At 36.7% G+C, this 22,467-nt stretch overlaps 1 protein-coding gene across 8 annotated transcripts in view; it reads right to left on the bottom strand.

The window, feature by feature from the left end:
- lrp8 (low density lipoprotein receptor-related protein 8, apolipoprotein e receptor) overlaps window positions 1-22,467 on the bottom strand; it is a 410,737-nt gene that overhangs the window by 56,610 nt on the left and 331,660 nt on the right. For all 8 annotated transcript variants that reach the window (XM_062028225.1, XM_062028222.1, XM_062028224.1 and 5 more), the window contains 3 exons: window positions 20,267-20,385; window positions 15,724-15,863; window positions 5,902-6,043 (listed from right to left, as the gene is read on the bottom strand). In XM_062028225.1, coding sequence (XP_061884209.1) covers window positions 5,902-6,043; window positions 15,724-15,863; window positions 20,267-20,385 — 401 coding nt within the window. The remainder of the gene's footprint in view (window positions 1-5,901; window positions 6,044-15,723; window positions 15,864-20,266; window positions 20,386-22,467) is intronic.

The following is a 22,467-nucleotide window of genomic DNA, read 5'->3' as shown; positions in this document are numbered from 1 at the left end:
TTATTTTTCCTTAAATCTTCAACATCAAAGCTGTAGTAGGATTTGCAATGCTACTTTCAAATGACTATGTTTTGAACTATCGAAAGTATTCCAATGGCAACATGCACCTGGGGATAGGTTGATTGGCAAACACTAAATTGGCCCTAGAGTGTGAATGTGAGTGTGAATGTTGTCTGTCTATCTGTTGTCTGGCCCTGTGATGAGGTGGCGACTTGTCCAGGGTGTACCCCGCCTTCCGCCCGAGTGTAGCTGGGATAGGTAGGCTCCAGGGACAAGCGGTTGAAAATGGATGGATGGAAGGGTTACTGACAGTGTTGGGTTAGTTACTGAAAACCAGTCACTAGTTACAATTACTAGTTACTTTATTTCAAAAGTAACTCAGTTACTAACTCAGTTACTTACACCAAAAAGTAATGCGTTACTGTGAAAAGTAACTATTTAGTTACTTCTTTTCCCCCCCCTTTTTTTAAGGCTCCCATTAATGCCCTTTAAGCCTTCATTTCAGTACTGTTATTGCACTGGAGAATAATACAATCTGTTGATCAACTTGACATGCATTTGCATCACTGAACTCAGAAAGCAATGTGGTCTACATACAACACACAAAGACAAAGATATGTTTCAAAGGGCCAATTTATTTCAGGCCAGAAAAAATGGACAAAACTATTTTAAATAGCTGCAACATAATGGCACTTTAACTTTAACTCTAAGTAGATAGGATCTTTGATCCAAGACACAACTTACATTTAACTAAAATGTTATTTTCTTTGTGCTCGACAAAAGAAAAGTATTGAGAATGTCTCCATGTTAAAAAACTCAACTTCTGGCTTCGCCATGATGTCTTGTTAGTTGTTATGAGAGTAGCGTATGTGTGTGTGTGTGGCCCTTTAAGATATGACAGCATGAGAGGTGAGTGACGTCAGTGAGTGAGTGGGCGAGAGAGGTGAGGGAGCGGCGACAGTGAGTGTGCGGAGGTGCTCTAGCTTGGTGGATGGCTGCGTGCAATAAAGTCACAAAGTTGCAACAAACCGCCGGGCTCGTCATTCACCCTCAGCTGTAAAGACCCTCTTCCTGGTAAAGTGAAGGTTGTTAGACCCGAAGTACGGCTCTGGAGGAACGTCTCCCCTGCGGGGAGGCGGGCTTTCTGTGGGTGGGGGAAAGCACGCCTCTTCTTTTCCACCGGAGCGCTCCAATAAAACACACTCAGATCTTCCGTTTCTAGCCGATACTATATACAAATAACGTAAAATAACGCAGTAACGCATCATGCAGTAACTGTAACTGAGTTACTGTATATAAAAAAATAACGCGTTAGATTACTACTTACCGCCGAAACTAATCCAACACTCAACACTGGTTACTGAAGCAAGAAAGTCAGCGCTTTTTAGTGACATACAGTACTGTTAATTACGGTAATCACCGGGACTGCGTCACAGCTGCAGCAAGAAGACGAGGCTTGGTGGGTAGGGTATGTTTACAGAGCAAGCAGCAAGAGCTATCGTATATGCCGTGTTTGTCATATTTTTGCTGTGTGTTTGATTGATTGCATGTCGAGGAGGTCGTCTGGGAAGTGAACGAGGGACGTTCTTACAATATTTAATGTTTAATCGCTCATAATTCATATAATACATCCTGCATTCTTTACACACTTACATTCTTGGTGTCTTATTCAATAAAAACTAACATTTTATAAATACATACCAGTTACTCTGTGATTGGAACCATTCATTAAATGACTGTCTACTGCGAATCCTGTTTAGCTGTAGCTAAATTGGAGCCCTAAGCAGAATTTAGTTTTGAGCCCCTTTCCCATTACAAATATGTTTTTATTTATTTATGTGAAATTATTTTTATACTTCACTTTATACTTAAAGCTTAAATTTAATTTCTTAATGCGACAAAGTGGACAAAATGATGGAATGGATTAAGTAATGAAGTTAAACATTGTACTGATATGATCCAGTTTAAGAGGTTGTTCAAATGAATAGTGCTTACAGAGTACAAAGAAGAAGAATTATGAGAATTACTTTCAACTAGGGATGTCCGATAATGGCTTTTTGCCGATATCTGATATTCCGATATTGTCCAACTCTTTAATTACCGATACCGATATCAACCGATACCGATATCAACCGATATATGCAGTCGTGGAATTAACACATTATTATGCCTAATTTGGACAACCAGGTATGGTGAAGATAAGGTACTTTTAAAAAAAATTAGTAAAATAAGATAAATAAATTAAAAACATTTTCTTGAATAAAAAAGAAAGTACAACAATATAAAAACAGTTACATAGAAACTAGTAATGAATGAAAATTAGTAAAATTAACTGTTAAAGGTTAGTACTATTAGTGGACCAGCAGCACGCACAATCATGTGTGCTTACGGACTGTATCCCTTGCAGGCTGTATTGATATATATTGATATATAATGTAGGAACCAGAATATTACCGGTAATAACAGAAAGAAACAACCCTTTTGTGTGAATGAGTGTAAATGGGGGAGGGAGGTTTTTTGGGTTGGTGCACTAATTGTAAGTGTATCTTGTATTTTTTATGTTGATTTAATTTAAAAAAAAAAACCCCCCAAAAAAAAGAAAAAAGATAACGATAATAAAAAAAACGATACCGATAATTTCCGATATTACATTTTAACGCATATATCGGCCGATAATATCGGCAGGCCGATATTATCGGACATCTCTACTTTCAACCTTATTGAAAATAAGATATACTTAATCTCAGTGTGTTAATAATAACTGAATTAATTAATGACATATTACAAAACTGTTGTATATACTAATTCACAGATGTCATTCTATTATAAAAAGGTCAGTAAATGATGTATGTATTTGTAAACGCTCTGAAGTGGGAAAGGGGTAGGATTAAATAAGCTTTGCTTCTTCCTACTCCTTTTCGGACATGATGTAAAGTGAATGATATGAAATTGTGTGATGTATTATGCTGTAAGTGTGTTCATGTTCGAAATAAACAAAAGAAAGAAAGAAAGAGAGAAAGAAAGAAAGAAATCCAAGTTTGACCTGAACTTTTCTGCTTTTACTGATACTTTTTTAAATCTTCGCTTGTATTCCTATTTTCTGTTCTTATTGGGTCTTTTTTGTGCTGTCCTTCTCCTGTGTTGGTGAGCCAAAGAAAATGTACCACCGAGGTAGACCATAAGATTTATTGTATTCTAATGAGATATTTTTGTTTTGTAGTAAAACAGATAAAAAAATTTTTTTTCAAAAATTAATTTTTTTGTGTGCAAAATTTTCTTTAAAATTATAAACTAGGGTTGTACGGTATTCCGGTACTAGTAAAGTACCGCAGTACTAATTAATCAAAAACGGTACTATACTCTGTTTGAAAAATACCGGTTCCCTTTATTTTTATTTTTGAACAGGCATGAGTGTGCGCCGTTGTCACGTCGAGACTTTGCTGGTTTTACGGGCAGAGGACAATCACGGAGTACTTACAAGCAGACACAGTGTGTCGACAGAAAAGGGAGAATGGATACATTTTGGCTTAAAAATTTACGATAAAGCTATAACACTGAAATGACTCTCTACAAGAGGTGGTTTAAAACATGGCTAGCTGGCTAGCGGCTAACATCCATCCCGAGTCGGCAGTGTTTTAGCTACTTCTAAATCACTAATCCTCGCCTCCATGGAGACTAATAAAGTAAGTTTCTTACAAGTATCATCCCTGCAGGACGAGGAATAGCTAAACATGCTTCACTACACACCGTAGGCGGATATAATAGCTCACTGGCGTCATCGCTAACAAACACTAGCGCTCCTCAATGTAAACAAATGCCATGGGTGGATCTCCACGGACATCCACTGTAATGATACCAAGTACAGGAGCGTATCTAGTCGACACTACAATGCTTACATCGATATTTTTTATCGTCACAAAACTTTTTTCCTTTTTTAAAATGTATATTATGTTTATAAACTCAAGGAATATGTCCAATGTATGATCCTGAAACTACTTGGTATCGGGTCGAGACCTAAATTTGTGGTATCATCCAAAACTTATGTAAAATATTCAAACAACAGAATAATATGTGTTTATTACATTTTACCAGAAGTGTAGATGGAACATATTAAAATGAAAAATAACCAACAGTAAATGAACAAGTAGATTAATAATCATTTTTTACAGCTTGTCTCTCATAATTTTGAAAAAAATAATAGAATGGGCAATGACACAATATGTTACTGCATACGTCAGCAGCCAAATTAGGAGCCTTTGTTTGCTTACTTACTACTAAAAGACAAGTTGTCTAGTATGTTCATTATTTTATTTAAGGCCACAATTGTTTTTTGGTTGCAATAAGAAACAAATGTTTAATGTACCGTAAGATTTTTTGTTAAAATAAAGCCAATAATGCCATTTTTGTGGTCCCCTTTATTTAGAAAAGTATCAAAGAGCATTGAAAAGCATTGAAATACATTCTGGTACCGGTATCAAAATATTGGTATCGGGACAACCTTACTATAAACAATATTTGCATACATTCCTCTCACATCTTTGGCCCGGATTCGATCCCAGTATAGCTGTTTTCTAGCCCAGCACTAACACTGTGTACCACAGGGGATAATGAGGACATTTGTGGAAATATCCCATTGTATTCTTATCAGTGACACAGCATGTAATGGCCTGAAATATGTTTGTAGTGAAAGTTAATTTTATTCATTAATTGACATTTTACACGCGCTTCTTGGGGGTCACCATGTCTTTGCAAAAATAGTTTAGCTAAATGAAAACGGGATGAAAGGTAAAATAAGGAAGGGACAGAATTTAGTTCGGAATAATTTGAGAAGGCTTACGGAGTTAATTTAGTCTTGTCGAACATAGTAGTTGCTTGGCATGCATGTTTAATTGCTGTGATATGTCTTTGAGCAGAAGTCTTGGATTTATAATGAGACAACGCAATTAATTCCCTACTGACGAGAGCGCTTTGAGCTTTGATTGAGGGCAGGAAACGAGGCATGAAAATATAAATGCTAATTGTCGTATGCCAGGGTGCAAAGGACCATGGTAATTCATAAACAACAGAATGTTTGTTAACGAAAATTTTGCACCCATTTGTTGGAAAAAAAGCAAGCACAGTGGACACACAAATACGCATGTACACAAGAGTGTGTTAAAAAGTGGTTGCACAGTGCTAAAATCTAATGCTGTACACAATTTATCCTGAAAGAAATGAGAAATATCATATTACCGTATTTTTCGGAGTATAAATCGCTCCGGAGTATAAGTCGCACCGGCCGAAAATGCATAATTAAGAAGGAAAAAAACATATATAAGTCACACTGGAGTATAAGTCGCATTTTTGGGGGAAATTTATTTGATAAAACCCAACACCAAGAATAGACATTTGAAAGGCAATTTAAAATACATAAAGAATAGTGAACAACAGGCTGAATAAGTGTACGTTATATGACGCATAAATAACCAACTGAGAACGTGCCTGGTATGTTAACGTAACATATTATGGTAAGAGTCATTCAAATAACTATAACATATAGAACATGCTATACGTTTACCAAACAATCTGTCACTCCTAATCACTAAATCCCATGAAATCTTATACGTCTAGTCTCTTACGTGAATGAGCTACATAATATTATTTGATATTTTACGGTAATGTGTTAATAATTTCACACATAAGTCGCACACCCGGCCAAACTATGAAAAAAACTGCGACTTATGGTCCGAAAAATACGGTATATTATTATCCCCAGATATGACCAAAGTAACTCGCCAAGCAAATATTATTAGCAGTAGGCAATCATCGCAAACATGAATCGTAAGTTTATGTAATCATCGTTTGGATAGAAAAAGGCACCGTATTATGTCATATATGCGTAGCAAAGCATGGCTGGCCTACCCTTTGGCTGCCTGCGTTCATGGAACACCACCAGGTCCAGAGGGTTATTGAGGTGCTCAGCTACCTTCGCCACATCATTCCCCGTCAGGCGGTTGGCGCTGTAAATTGCTTCATCCTCCAGGTCGGTCCAGTATATGCGATCCTAGACAGAGAAGTTAGGAAATTAGTGATTTTTTAAATTTGTTTATTTTTTATTAAATTTGCAAAATTTAAAAAAAAATACTTTTCACATTGTCATTATGGCATGTCGTCTGTATAATTTTGAGGACGCAAATTAATTAATTTTATTTTAGAATAAGGCTGTAACATAAAATGTGGAAACATTGAAGAGCTGTGAATACTCTCTGAATGTACTGTAATGGACTGTCAGAAATAGAAATATTATAAATATTGTCAATTTAGCAATATATTTTTATAATTGTGTAGCTACCAGATGACTTAAGGGTCAGATTCAAACAAATTCAATTAATTTTTTTTGGTGTCCGGTGACATTTTTTTTTCTTTCATATTGGGCATACAGTGTATTATCAATATATCTCAGATCTGAAACAAACTGGCACCATCCAGAGCACACTTACGGCGTGCTAATAAATAGGTTATGTTACCTAGATTGCGCTTCTGTATCGCCCATAAAAGGTGGTTCAGATTCTATTTGTCAGCCGCACATGATGTCATGAATGTGGAGTGTCTCCATGGTGATAGCTGGTATAGTACAAGCAAAAACCTCATTTAAATAGGGCGGTCTGCACCACTCTTGCACTTGTATCAATCACGCACGCAGTCTTAGTAAATCACCCACCACACGCCCACTAAATGTAGTCACAATTTTTCACTTTGTGCATGCTATTTAGCAATTTTTATTTCGATCTTCGCAGATCAGACCCTAAGTAGGTCTATAATTCAACGACTTGCTGGGGTCTAAAACATAAAAGTGGCTGGTGTATTGAAGTGGTTCCAATTCTATATTATATGTATCTCAGGGGGGTTTGCTCATAGCTGTGATCTAAGATCTTTATTCAGTGGACTTAACCTTCCTGCGCTGCTTCTAAATTCTACCCTTTTCACTTTACTCACATGACAGCAATGCTGACACATAAAGCAATACATATCTATGTTGATATTTCTCAGCGGGCAACTTTCTCTGCTTCTGTCAGCTGAAATTTAATCCTCCTTTTCCCTCATTTATCATATCATGATTCAGCCATGCGTTATTACCTTGAAAGCTGCAAATATCAATACGACCCCTTAAAGAATGCAAGCATCAGAGCATCTAGTTCATTGAACGATTCTTCAGAACATTTCTGAGACCGTGTCTGTTCAACTGGTCTATGGTTCCCAAGGCCATGCTAGTCCATTTAAACCAGGGGTGTCCAAACTTTTTCCACTGAGGGCCGCACACGGAAAAATTAAAGCATGTGGGGGCCATTTTGATATTTTTCATTTTCAAACCATAACAAAATATATGCATTTTTTTTATTGATTTTACCTTTAGGGATCTCGGGGACCATAAAGGGTCTCAGTCATTAAAATGTTAAAAATAAGTCAGATTATTATTTTTTTTAAATTATTTAACGCTTACAGTAAATCTCTATATCAACTTCAAGTTGATATAAAGTAATACAAATTAAAAAAAATGTTTTATGGCTTTCTGTCAAAAACAACTTAGTTTTTTTTATAGTAAAACTGAAATATGCAGTATTTAGTAATTAGAGCCCTAAAAGATCAATAATGCAGGACACCCTTGATTTTAATTATTTCATATTTTTGAGTAATCACAGTGAAAAGATAAATAAAAAATCACTAAATATATTTGGGATCCAAAAGGTGCCCCATTCATAAAGTGATACATTTTTATTAGGTTTTTCTTTTACTTTCAACACTTAAGTTATGAGATCAACTTCAGATATATCTGTCGATTTTATGCTGGAACTATTTTTTTTTTTTTTATGCGCTTTTGTCAAAGAAAACTTTTTTGTTTTTATATGGCTACTACACAATATATGCAATATTTACCACATAAAACATTTTAAAGTGAAATATTTGAAGTAATTGGAGCCCTGAAAATAATTCATTATAACATGGATTTTTTGTCATTATTTTATTTTTTTGAGCAATGGCAAAAAAATAAAAATGAAGACAGACAAAAGAAAAAAAAACAGCCTGCATGGCAGCTTTTGTGTCAACATTGCAACTTTTTCTCGTTAGATTTCACCTCATTCCACTTTTTTTAATGTTCTTTTTTATTTTTACAATAGTATTTCCAGAATGTGTGGCGGGCTGGTAAACAATTAGCTGCGGGCCGCAAATGGCCCCCGGACCGCACTTTGGACACCCCTGATCTAAACGGAAGTATCATCTAACAGGCCTTGATGATTGTCATTCTGTCTCAGATCTGCTTGGTTTCTGGATGTTTGTGACTGGCACATCTGTCAGCTTGTGGTACCACATGTATTCTATTTCAGGCCAGAAACACAAATAAACTTCCATTTAGGATATTTAGGAGGCACCATTTACATGCAATCCTTCTTTGACCGAACAAAAATGATTGGTGATGTCGAGTTGATTTGATTACCTCTCACCTTAGTACAGGAATGGCTTGACTGACAGGTATGCTCAATTCTCTACGATTATCAAACATGCCACTTAAAGTTGACTCGTGGCAGAAAGCTTTTCCCTGATGGTGAATTTTATGCCAATACATTCTGATCATTTTAACAGTAGATTTCTCATATTAGGGCCTTTTTTTTATTATAATTTAATTTCTAAAAATGTAATTTTCATTCTGCTGTGGATCTTACATTGCACACAGAGAATCACACACCAAGCAGGCATGTTAGCGAGATATTTTGGTGCCTTGCTCAGAAGAAGACTAGAATCTCACCAACAACTAGTGTTATCTTTTGTCCTTGAGCAGGCACTTTGTGGTTATGAAGCCCGAGTCCTGAGAGACTGTACTTCCGCTTCTCATACGAAATGATAAGGACTTCCTTCTTGATAGTTTGGTTAAATATGCAGAAGCATTGCACTATAATACGTTTGTAAGTAAAAAGTTTCCATATTGACTTTTTCTAGTGTGTACCGTATTTTTCGGACTATAAGTCACAGTTTTTTTCATAATTTGGCCGGGGGTGCGACTTATACTCAGGAGCGACTTATACTCCGAAAAATACGGTAATGCTTATTGAAACCTGTTAAAATCATGTTTTGTGACTTTTGGAAGAACCTGTGCCTTTAGTTTTCCATCTTCTTGTCAATGTTTATTCCTATTAGAGATGTGCCGATCTTCAATTGGATACTGAACATAATTGGACAATTTTCGTGAAAAAGTACGTTATCGTCATTGCCGATTAATACTTTTTAATGTTGATCACAACGCTGATCCCATTTGGCTCAAACCATATTTATCATTTTCTGTCCCGTGGCTGACAAGCAGCTCGTAATTAATGACACCCTCATGAATGATACCCTTATGGGTATCATCTGATGGCTACTGCACTGCATGTGGACTTCGATAAAAACTGCTGCACTTTATATACTTCTGCACTTTGTAACTCACATGCCCTCTATGTATTGTACTTGTATTTTAAATTGTTCATCATTATGTAATGTCAATATTGTTGTGTATTTTCAATCCTGTGTAATTTAATTGTGGATGTTAGATGCACCATAAAAGGACTACAGATGGAAATTAGCATGTTTCTAGATCTGGTGCAGCCATCTTCTTAATGTAACTGCACATTGTCCTTCAAAAAAACAAGTACAAATACAAATGTGTCTTCATACACAGTGTGGAGCCGCTCTCTTAAGCTAATGTTAATTACCTCCATCCATCCATCCATTTTCTACCGCTTATTCCCTTTGAGGTCGCGGGGGGCGCTGGAGCCTATCTCAGCTACAATCGGGCGGAAGGCGGGGTACACCCTGGACAAGTTGCCACCTCATCACAGGGCCAACACCTCCATTACGGGAAAATAAACTGCATTTCTTAGTGTCTTAAGTAACATTATCACTGTATTATCACCGAAGGACGAGACTAAACATGATACACACCGAGAGCAAAGCAGGTGCAGGCGTGCTAATAGCGAAGCTAACTGCTAAGCTGGCTTTGAACTAAAAAAAAAAAAGTGCTTAGTAAAGTTTAAGAAGTGGAGATGGAAGCGTGTTAAAGCAGAAAGTAAGCAGATATTAACAGGAAATTAACAAGTACTTAAATAAAAGTCTAGAGTACTGTTGTCAAACTCAAGGTCCGGGGACCAGATCTGGTCTGCCACATCATTATATGTGGCCCGTGAAATCCTGGAGATAATATCCGTCAATAAAGTACTTCATCTTTTGTCACTGAATGTGTTCGTTTTTTTCAAATTTGACGGAAAAATGATGTGTACAGTAGTGCAGCATGTTTTAAACTTTAATATTATCTTAACACTAAGGCTGAAGCTTAGAGGTGACAGAGCTTTCGCCGCTGCTGCTCCCAAGCTCTGGAACGACCTACCTCTGAGTGTTAGACAAGCCTCCTCTCTTCCTGTTTTTAAATCTCTCTTAAAAACATACTTTTATTCCATGGCTTTTAACACTGAGTGATATCCATCCTGCAATGGCGCCCCATAATACACCTGCTGTGAACCTGTTTTTATGTTTTATTTATTTTATTTATGTATTTTTTATCGTGTTCTGTTTGTGTTGTGTTGTGTTTGCTCGGTACTCGTATTATCTTTTATGTATTTTTTATCGTGTTCTGTTTGTGTTGTGTTGTGTTTGCTCGGTACTCGTATTATCTTTTAACCTGCCCATTGTACAGCACTTTGGCTACCCCTGTGGTAAATTTTAAATGTGCTTTATAAATAAAGTTGATTTGATTTGATCATGCAACAGATATTACTATTATCATACATTCCAAATATTTTGCATTAAAATAAAAATAAACACATAAATATCTTTAAATATCTGGCAAACTTAAGATTTCTAGTTATCCATCAAATTTTACATTAAAAATGTAAATTTTACAGTAAAAACTGTTATTCGACCATAAAAAAACAGTAATATACTGTAAAAAAAAAACACTCTACATTTTACGGTGAAATTCCGGCGAATGAGCTGCCAGTTTTTTACCCGAAAATGTCCAGCATTTTTTTACACTGTGCTTAAAAAAATATACAATAATCAAATGCATAAGCAATTGTGTAATATTATCACAAGGCGAATCCTTACACATTTATATTCATGTATTATTCTATATCACATGCGGTCCTCTAAGAGCAGCCATAACTGCGATGTGGCCCTCAATGAAGATAGTAGTTTTTGATTTTGTTTAGGTATTGTGTACAACTGACTTTGTTTTTCTCATATAATTTTATGTAATAAAATCATTTGGAACATGTTTCACTGTTGTGCTGACATTGTTCAACTATCAATAGCACTCACCATAAATCAATGGAAACATTTACAGTCAATACATGTGATCTGTATCGGCCACTCTCCCTCATGGATGATCGGATCATATCATTCCTGTTGTCTATTTTCCCTGCTTTCTTCTTTCTTTTCCCCCTTTACCAAGATCCCCTCCAGTCAATCAGATAGAAGATAAAAAGTAATTCGATGAGAGTGAAGATTAGACAAGGGAAAAAAAAACGACAACATTATTTTTTATATGTTTCTACCATCTAGATTTCCTCAGGGCTTGGTGTGGTGGCAAGGGGTAGACATAACCTGCACAGGTTAATATTTCTCTGTGTGGTTTGTTCAGAGACGGAGGCGTTTTCAGACACTGTATGCTTCTTCTTTAGAATAAAGAAATATAAAACCCTGATGACAAAATTAATCCTAAGCGTCACAAGGAATAAACACATTGAAATAAATACACTGTAAAAAGTTAGTGTTCAAAAACAAGGGAAAAAAATACAAAAAATAGGGGTATTTTACTTGAACTAAGCAAAATTATCTGCCAATAGAACAAGAAAATTTGGCTTCTTAAGACTTTCCAAAACAAGTAAAATTAGCTAACCTCAATGAACCCAAAAATACCTTAAAATAAGTATATTCTCACTAATAACAAGTGGACTTTTCTTGATAGAAAAAAAAGAGACCTTTTTGCTCAATATGTTGAAAAATATTCATAAATGAAGTAAATGCTAGTGCCATTATCTTGACATAATGATATGCGCTCGGCATTACATTTCTTGAAACCAGCAAACTTATACTAAAAACGAGTTTATTTTTCTTAATGGAAAGGCAACAAGGCAACCGTTTGTTACTCTCGGGGTTTCCTAGCCGCTCAGGCAAATCATATTGTCTAAAAATGCATTTTTCCATCGATAACGTGACATCATCGCGCCAAGTGCGTGCTCTTTCAGTCAATTAGTGCGCATATATACAGCCCGGGGCCTGGCCAAAACATTTTTATTTGTAATTTTGAAGAATTCATCTGAATGTGCATGAACTATTTCTGTTCAAAATTGTTAGAAATGTCACATGTTAAATGTTTAAATATTAACGGTCAGTTTACTATACTGTGCCAACTGTACTACTCTATGAGTACGTGTTTTCTATTGTTTCATTGAAAATAAAACAGAAAAGTCAATTTGGCTGTCATCCGTTTTAATTATGAGACACAATTGTGTCAAAGTCATGATTTTTTTTTCATGCTTGAAATAATTAATTATTACTTTAAAAAAGCAGTTTTATACTTGAGTGTTGATGACACAGCTTTGCAACAGTTGATATTCTAGTTTCAAGCATGTTTTACTCAATATGGGTCATAAAATCTCAGCAACAAGCTGTAATATCTTACTGAGATAATTTAGGACCAAAACCCTTAAAACAAGTAAAAGACTCTAACATAAAATCTGCTTAGTGAGAAGAATGATCTTATCAGACAGAAAATAAGCAAATATCACCCTTATTTGAGATATTTGATCTTACTTAGATTTCAGTTTTTGCATATTGATTTGATCTTATTGAGCACAGAGATTATTATTAAAAAACAAACTACTATAGTAGAGGTTGGTGACAGTAATTACATCATATACATTTATTATGCATTAGATTATTTTCTTATTCTCACAATTCAGTGTGTTCTTTTGTTTGAGTGTGACAGCCATTGGTAGTGTAGTCTTTCACATAGCTGACTTACGTGGACACAGTTCATAGACTGAAGGGTAATTATAACCTGAGAATTCTTGATGTGGGGTCTATGTAAAATGGAGGGATGGATGACTTAGTATTACGATCTTAAATATGATTTTGTGTTTCTAAAACTAACCTTAAATCGAAAGATTTTTTAAAATCTAAGTTAAGGCATCATCCAAGCTTCGGTCTATCGGAACATGAACTGCATGCTGAGGGATTTTTAATTTGGTTTATATGTTAAGCAGAACGGCTCAAACACAAAAAGGTGATTAATCATCAGATATGAACCTGGTTGCCTGCAACACTGGTCTCTCCCAAATACTCTTAGCAGCCAAACACGCACACACTCAGTAGGACATGATGGATGCCAGCTCTTTTCTTTCAATTTTCAAAGTGTGTGCAGCAAAACGAGAAATGAAGAAAGTACTTCCCACTGATCACATTTCACCCCCTCCATCTTCGCTCTGCTCTCTGCACAATTCCTTCTAGACTTCCGATGTATTCTTGATTGGCTTTCATTGCTTTAACTTAGTGTCATTTATTCTTCTGGTCAGGCTCTTTTCTTCTTAAAAGATACCTTTTATGTTTGAATTTATTTGGAGTTATATTTTCTTGGCCACATTGACTCATCTTCTTATCCTCTTGATCACATCGTATCTTCTAGGAACACTCACCAATGTCTTTTTTTGTACCTTATTTTCCAGACTATAAGCCGCTACTTTTTTTCCAACGCTTTGAACCCTGCTGCTTACGAAACGGTGTGGCTAATTTATGGATTTTTCTTTGCTAACGGCCTCAATGTTTTGTATTCAGCAGATAGTTTTCATGAAAATACTAAAAAGGTGTGTTATTGTTTGTGCTATGGCACCATCTTTTGGACATGTTTTCTTACTGCAGGTGCTGTGGGTTGACAATGTACTTCCTGGTTCGTGCCCAAAGTATATTCGTCCATAGCTTTTCTGATCAAAAGGATTCTTCATTCATCAGTCCAAGCAACGTTTATAAGTTTTACAATATAACTAAAACTACTCATACTTACTAAACCGTCCCATGTGTGATGTCTGTAGGAGTGTTTTCATGCATATTTGTACACGCTATCGTAATGTAATCAAGCTAGTGTCGTTAACATTAGCTAATATGCTAACACATTTACGGGTGTCTGTGTTAGTATTATTAACTAACTATGGCAATCTTTTAAAAAATGGGACCCATGACCTCCCTGCTTGGCACTCAGCATCAAGGGTTGGAATTGGGGGTTAAATCACCAAAATGATTCCCGAGCGTGGCCACAGCTGCTGCTCACTGCTCCCCTCACCTCCCAGGGGGTGGAACAAAGGGGTTTGGTCAAATGCAGAGGGTAATTTCACCACAACTAGTGTGTGTGTGATTATCAGTGGTACTTTAACTTTTTGTATTGTTTCATGTGCAAACAAATGCCTTACGCAATATTTTTTAAAATAAGGTTATGTGTCTCTTTTGTTGAGAAGAATTGTTGCACATTTTTGGATCGCAGGTTATAGTTTGTGTGAGCATAATTTTAGCTGTTGACAAATTCACCAGATCATTGAATTTCAATAGTTTTGATTCAATAAATAAAGGGTTTGAATGTTCTTAATCACTGACATTAGGCCTGATTTACCAAGATCCAAATATCACCCGCTAAACAGCAGGTGCAATCTATAAAACTGCATGTACTATTAGTGGGCGTGTTGCGCGCGATTTACTAAAACTGCGTGTGTAATTGAAAAATGGTGCAGACAGCCTTATTTAAATGAGCATTTTGCATGTACTGTATAGGGCATCACCACGGAGACACTCTCCTTTACTGCAAATTCATATTATCATGCTGCATTTTGCTCTGTTTTCAAACATGCATGGACCACTTTTATTGGGCATTTTAGAAGCAGTTGTGCAGTGCATCTACAATGAACCCACTTTTGACAATTTTTTTTGGTGAGAGGGTGCACTTACTCCACTTGAGACGCAGAAAAAATGCATACATAATTTTTTTTTTTTCATGAAAGAAATATTTTCTAATATATATTCTACTGTATGTGAAAAAACGAACATCAGTAACAAAATACTTGAGTACACCAAAATGCATCAATTGAATGTATTTTATTCAGCTCCATATATCCTCTCGTAGCTATAAAATTATAAAAGAATGTTGCTGAATAGACGATATGGCTAATATTTTCTATTTCTGACCGTCCAAAATGCTGAAAGACACATGTAGGACTGAGTATTCTCGTCTGTCTTTGCAGTGCAAGCACAGTTATGAGTGTTGAGAGATCCCATTGTGTGTGCTAAATAATTATATTTGCATTTTCTTCTTCCAGTATTGTGGGCATTTTGATGATCAGCATATATTTTGCATATTCACAAAGACAGAAATGCAAAATTGATTGCACGCCTTATTCTGCTCACTTAAGAGACACATTCCACTTTGCACACGTTTGGTAGATCAGCTTTGCTATAAAGTTTGCACATGTTTTAGTACCCACAAAATGTTTGTAAATCATTTCCTCTAACTCACCTTTTTTTAAACAGTTTTTTTCTTTTTTGTTTCCCCCAATATTTCTACATATTTTAGAAATTACCCTGATATCATCACACGTCATGTTGACTCCTAGTCATATTTTAAGAGATATCACACAAAAAATACCGATTCTTAGCCTCATTTCTATAGTTCTTTACCTCAAAGACTGTGAGGGCAAAGGGGTGTCCCAAGTGGTGCTGGGAGGACAGCAGAACCCTGCGGTTGTCTCCATTAAAATCCACACTGGACAGCAGGTGCAGCTTGGAGTCCACCCAGTAGAGACGCCTATTGGACAAGTCTGGAAACATGAAAAAAATGAGCTATTCATTAGAGGATATCCAAGGAGAAATGTACAAAGAGGAGTGGTGAAAAAGGGGACAAGGTCATTTCCAATGAAAATAAATAGGGTGAGAAGTTTATGAATGCAATGGCCAAGTAGCACACCATCAATCTTACTGAAAGCCGAGGCCCATGCACGAGGAAAACACTGATGTGATTATAATACTGTAATGCCGCTTGACCTCTCTGAATAGGGAGCTAAGGGGGAATATACAGTATGTGTACTTTACCTGCAAACTGATTAGGCCTGCTGGGTGTTTGGGCACGTTCGCTTTTCAATTTTCAGAACTGTTTACTTTAGTACTTACAGTGTACTGCTATGTGGACTCTGTGAGGCTTTGGTGAGCTTGACATTTAACAGAATCGTTTCTACCTGATGATATTCTCAGTGTTGGTGTACCTTTTCAGCTCAGTAATTTAAGGGGGCCATAATGACTAGATACCGTAGGTGAAGTGAACACATTTGAGTTGGAAATTATATTTTCTCAGCCAACACTGGCCCATTTCATCAGATACTGTACTGTGCCATGCCGACTTGTCTTTCTTTTGAATAGAAACACAATTATAAAATACAAAAACAGAATGGTGGGGGAACATGTTCATTAAAAACACATTGCATAAACAGAACCATGTGTTACGTTTTTATGTTGGCGTTGTTGTTTTGGACTCCAGGATGCAGAGCAAGAAAGGCAAAGTACTGCAGGCAAGAAGTCAATTTAATTGGAAAACACAGGTGGAGCAAAAATCTAGTGCAGCGTGGAAGTGCACAGAGGACAAACACTTGTCAAGGTGCAAAGCAAAGAACAGAGTGATCCGGGAACAGGTGAAACTAAATAAGCTACATTAAATAATGGAAAACAGGTGTGCTGGCAGGAAACTGAGCTGAACGTGTCAAACGGAGCAAAACAAGAAGTCCAACTATCCAACCAGTAGAACCAAACTAAGAGCACCAAGACAGGAAATGATACAAACACAGGAAAATGTCAAAACAAGGTAAACACTTTCACATGGGATGATGACACCATGGTGATTATGGTTCCAAGAAACCAAGAATAAGTATTTATTATTTTTATTATTATCATTATTTCAAACTTTTCATATACCTACAGTTCATACATGTTTTGACCCAGTGGTTGCTATTCATAGTTATGGAATGTCATATCTTAAAGGGGCTGTTTGCAACCTTTATGCAGAGGCCTACAGGGCGCAAACTTTACAGAGTGTTGTAAGCATTATATCTTGACCTCTTCTCTTCTATCTCCCCCACTTAACTTGCACATGTGTCACAACTGTGCTGAACTGGGCTTTTATTTGGTTCTATTTGCAGTACAGTGCCTTTCATTAATTTATTGCAACAAAATTATCTAAGAACTGAGGCTCTAATTCTGTGTATTCAACACGACTGCAAAGTTACACCAACAACAATATTATTTTTAAATGACAGAATTAATCACACTTGAGAATTATAATCTTTGTAAAGGCATCATATTTTACCCATCCTCATTAGATTGTGGTCGGTAAGCCTTGCCGACCTTTACTTTCCTGACTAAACTGATAAGTTTGCCACTCTGTATGAAATCAGAGACCGTAGAAAAACAATCTACCCCTGTTCCCAGCTGTATACAGCTCAGAAAAAGAATTTGTTTTCATAAGTATGTTGTGACCTCTCAATTCCACAGAGTGTGGCAACTCAATGACTCTGTTTCTCCACAGGCAAGGGCACTGGGAAAAAATTGGCTTCTGCCGCAAAGGGAGTTGAAAGCGATAATGGGAGGTATCGACAGAACAGTGCGTCTGGCGTATTAATTCTAAGGTCCATATTTGTTGGCTTGATAGATGAGAGCCAGACATGAAGGGAGCTCCAGATGTTTCTTCTCAAAAATCCCGCCTCATGTAGGCCCTTTCATGGTGTTGACTGTCCTTCAACTATATTGCCAAAGAAACAGACTAATTTCCCCTTCTTAGATTGCCTTATATTTTTTCTATGTTCTCCCTTCAATTCAGTTTAGAGGCTGCATTCCCTTATGAGGGTCATTGTTGAGCTGGAGCCTACTTTCAACGAAAAGCGATGTACAGTGGAACCTCGATTTACGTACCCCTAATTATACGAACTTTACGATTTATGAACCAAAGACTGAATAAAAATACGCTTTGTTTTAAAGTGTACGAACATTTCATCCACCCATTGTGTACCTGCAGCGCAACCACTGGCGGCGGGTTTATTGATCTCCGTCAGCATAGCTACTTTGTGTGCATTTAAGTGTTTTTTTAGCCTTTTTACAGCATGTTTCTAGTTTTGATAGCCTAATATGAGTCCAAATAAAGTAATGTACAAGCAATGTGTGGTTTGAAACATTCAGGAAGTATCCACAGCGTTGTCAACGCTGCCTCCTCCCACCGCCCCTCCCTTCTGCTGCATGCCAAAAAGATTAAAGGCCTACTGAAATGCGATTTTCTTATTTAAACGGGGATAGCAGGTCCATTCTATGTGTCATACTTGATCATTTCGCGATATTGCCATATTTTTGCTGAAAGGATTTAGTAGAGAACATCGATGATAAAGTTCGCAACTTTTGGTCGCTGAAAAAAAAGCCTTGCCTGCACCGGAAGTAGCGTGACGTCACAGGTTGTGGAGCTCCTCACATCTGCACATTGTTTACAATCATGGCCACCAGCAGCGAGAGCGATTCGGACCGAGAAAGCGACAATTTCCCCATTAATTTGAGCGAGGATGAAAGATTTGTGGATGAGGAAAGTGAGAGTGAAGGACTAGAGGGCAGTGGAAGTGATTCAGATAGGGAAGATGCTGTGAGAGGCGGGTGGGACCTGATATTCAGCTGGGAATGACTAAAACAGTAAATAAACACAAGACATATATATACTCTATTAGCCACAACACAACCAGGCTTATATTTAATATGCCACAAATTAATCCCGCAAAACAAACACCTCCCCCCTCCCGTCCATATAACCCGCCAATACAACTCAAACACCTGCACAACACACTCAATCCCACAGCCCAAAGTACCGTTCACCTCCCCAAAGTTCATACAGCACATATATTTCCCCAAAGTTACGTACGTGACATGCACATAGCGGCACGCACGTACGGGCAAGTCATCAAATGTTTGGAAGCCGCAGCTGCGTACTGCGTTACACATACAAATTAAACAAAATGCTTATGGCAACATTCTGGTTGCGTAGTCATGGTACCGCATCTGTGTATCCAACTCAAAGTCCTCCTGATAACAGTCTCTGTTGTCCCAGTTCTCCACAAGCCAATGGTAAAGCTTGACTGTCATCTTTCGGGAATGTAAACAATGAAACACCGGCTACGTGTTTGTGTTGCTGCAGCCGGCCGCTAATACACCGCTTCCCACCCACAGCTTTCTTCTTTGCTGTCTCCATTGTTCATTGAACAAATTGCAAAATATTCACCAACACAGATGTCCAGAATACTGTGGAATTTTGCAATGAAAACAGACGACTTAATAGCTGGCCACAATGCTGTCCCAAAATGTCCTCTACAATCCGTGACGTCACGCGCAGACGTCATCATTCCAAGACGTTTTCAGCAGGATAATTTGCACGAAATTTAAAATTGCACTTTAGTAATCTAACCCGGCCGTATTGGCATGTGTTGCAATGTTAAGATTTCATCATTGATATATAAACTATCAGACTGCATGGTCAGTAGTAGTGGGTTTCAGTAGGTCTTTACCAAAATTTACCAACAAGGTAAAGTTTGATTTAAAAAAAAATCCTAATCCTTGTAGCAACCTGCCTGTTAAAGGGTTATGGTTAGTTTTGTGATTTTAAAATATGTGCACCACAGGGCTAGTGACGATGTGTCTACGTGTCAGGGCAGCTGAAAATGAGGACAGTTCAGCTAGTTGTTGTTTTGGCTTTGTTATTAAATAGAAAGTTAAATATATCCCCCCCTTGCTATGTTTGGTATACTGTACTGTGTAGTGCTTATTGATTTGTAAGCAAACAAACTTTTACTAAAATATGGACTTTTGTCGAGGCTGGGACACATAATTCATGTTTACATTGTTTCTTGAGGAGAAATTTGCTTTAAAATGCTAATTTTAGGATTTATGAACCCTGTTCAAAAACGAATTAGGTTTCTAAATCGAGGTTCCACTGTATTATACACCCTGGACTGATTCAATCACAGGCCACGAATAGACAATCAACCATTCACCATTCAGTCTCCAATTAACCTAACATGCATGGATTTGTGATGAAGGAGGAGCACTCCAACCCCACAAAGATATGACCAAGAATGGATTCCAACCTTCAATCTCCTGACTGGGAGAATGAAATCCTTTCCTATTCATGTTTTCTGCAATTCTTTACCTAGGGTTATTCCATTTGGCCATTCGATGTGCTCAGACACCAGAACTTGTCGATCCACTCCATTCATCCCAGCTTTTTCAATCTTGGCCTGATCTCCCCAGTCGGACCAATACAAAAATCTGTGAAATAATACACAAAAACATTTGTTATTATTTGAACATGTTCATAGAGTACAAAAACAACATTCCATCAAGACAGCTTCAGCACCTCTTACAATCTTTTCTAACGACAGCGTTACACTGATGATATTTCTGATTGCACACTTCACAAAGAGTGGGAGAATAATATCACTATGACATAATTGCAATAGCTCCATCATATGAGCAAAACATGTCAATGTCTAAGTAAATGGCTTCCCGCGGTGGCATGACACCTAGTCATTACAGCCAGAGACTAAAAATACTAAGTTAATGGTCGACTACTTCGCAGCTTCCGCTGTTCCTGCAAGAGTTTTTTTTTTTACAAGATTTTGGAGTGTGATTGGGAATTGAAGAACATTTGTGAAGTCATAGGTCACAGTTACTTACTCAATGCAACTGAGGAAGACCTAACCTCAAAATATTTTTTTGTTTGCATTGAAGGACTGCAGCACTTTTAGTATGCTTAAAGTGCCTTGACTTGCATTTCATGAAAGAAAGCTGCCATTCGAATAATATGTCATCACTATTATCCGTCTAAATCAACCATGCCATTATTCTCCGCTGTGTATGACACAGAGAGAGTAGAGTGCTACCATTTGCATATATTTCACACTAGTGTAGAGATAGTGATGGCTTCATGTCAATATGTGAGACAAATATATAAAATGGGGATATATTGTACTTTGTGAGCTGCTAACAGTGGGATGCTGCGCTATTTCGTTTCAAGTTATGATTCTTAAACTAAACTATTGACCTTTTAGGCATGATTTTCTTTTCTAACAGTGGTGCACATATAGCATAAATAATATATTCATAAATAGGAATGTTTTGATCAATATTTTCGGCCTCCGATCCTGATTCGATTTTTTGGCCTTTGATTTTGAGTTGAAATCCGATAAGACAATGGTTTATGGTTTGAGTTTATTTCAAACATGCATACAATTACATGTTTCATCACAATTTTCAGTTTCTCTTTTCAACATGTAAGAAGAAGCAGAGTTTATTTAATCTACCCCTTTTACATTTCATATCAATTGCAACACTTTAGTTCACTTCCTGTTCTCAATTTGTTCACACTCTACTCCATAAATGAACCAATTCTAAAAATAAATAAACAGTGAAGTAAGTTGTATTTTATATAGTGAGATGAATAAGATTATCAATAAATTCAAAATGTTTATCAAGATTCTTTTTCTTTGTACTTTGTAAACTCTTTGAGTTCGAACAGTTTCTTAAACTGGATTATATTAGTACATTGTTTAATTTCTTAACCTAATCCATTCCATAATTTAATTCCACATACTGATATACTAAAGGTTGTGAGTGTTGTACGTTTGTGCATACAGATCGTTTAAGTTCCATTTTTCTTATTAGTAGTTTATAGCAGTGGTGCCCAACCACCGGTCCGAGTACCGGGCCACACAAGAAATTAAAAAAATATATATAAAAATACATTTTTTATTTTTATTTTTTTAAAATTAAATCAACATTAAAAACACAAGTTACACTTACAATTAGTGCACTAACCCAAAAAACATCCTTCCCCCTATTTACACTCTTTCTGTTATTAATATTTCTGGTTCCTACATTATATATCAATATAGATCAATACAGTCAGCAGGGATACAGTCCGTAAGCACACATGATTGTATTTTTTAATGACAAAAAAATAAAAAAAATAATACCATACCCCCACACGGTCCGTGGGACAAATTTTCAAGCGTTGACCGGTCCGCAGTTACAAAAAGGTTGGGGACCACTGGTTTATAGAACTGGAAGTGTTTTATAGCAGGTAACCAAAGTAAACATAATAACGCATATATAAAGTGTATCTTATTAAAAATAACGTGTTGAAATTGTGGTATTGAATGCTACATACAATTTTTTTAACAATATAGAGTGGCTAACGCATGACTAAACAAAAGCAAAAACTACTGTTGTTTCCCATTTAAAACATTTGGGCTTTGCCTACAAAGCCTTCCTGTATTTAGAGACTTACTCCCTGAGTTTGTAAACTGTTGTATGTAAATTGTTTGTAATCCATCCATCCATCCATCTATT

This window comes from Entelurus aequoreus, linkage group LG19 (assembly GCF_033978785.1).
Source record: "Entelurus aequoreus isolate RoL-2023_Sb linkage group LG19, RoL_Eaeq_v1.1, whole genome shotgun sequence".
In the NCBI taxonomy this organism is placed as follows: Eukaryota; Metazoa; Chordata; class Actinopteri; order Syngnathiformes; family Syngnathidae; genus Entelurus; species Entelurus aequoreus.
This window is presented reverse-complemented; position numbering and strand designations above follow the sequence as displayed.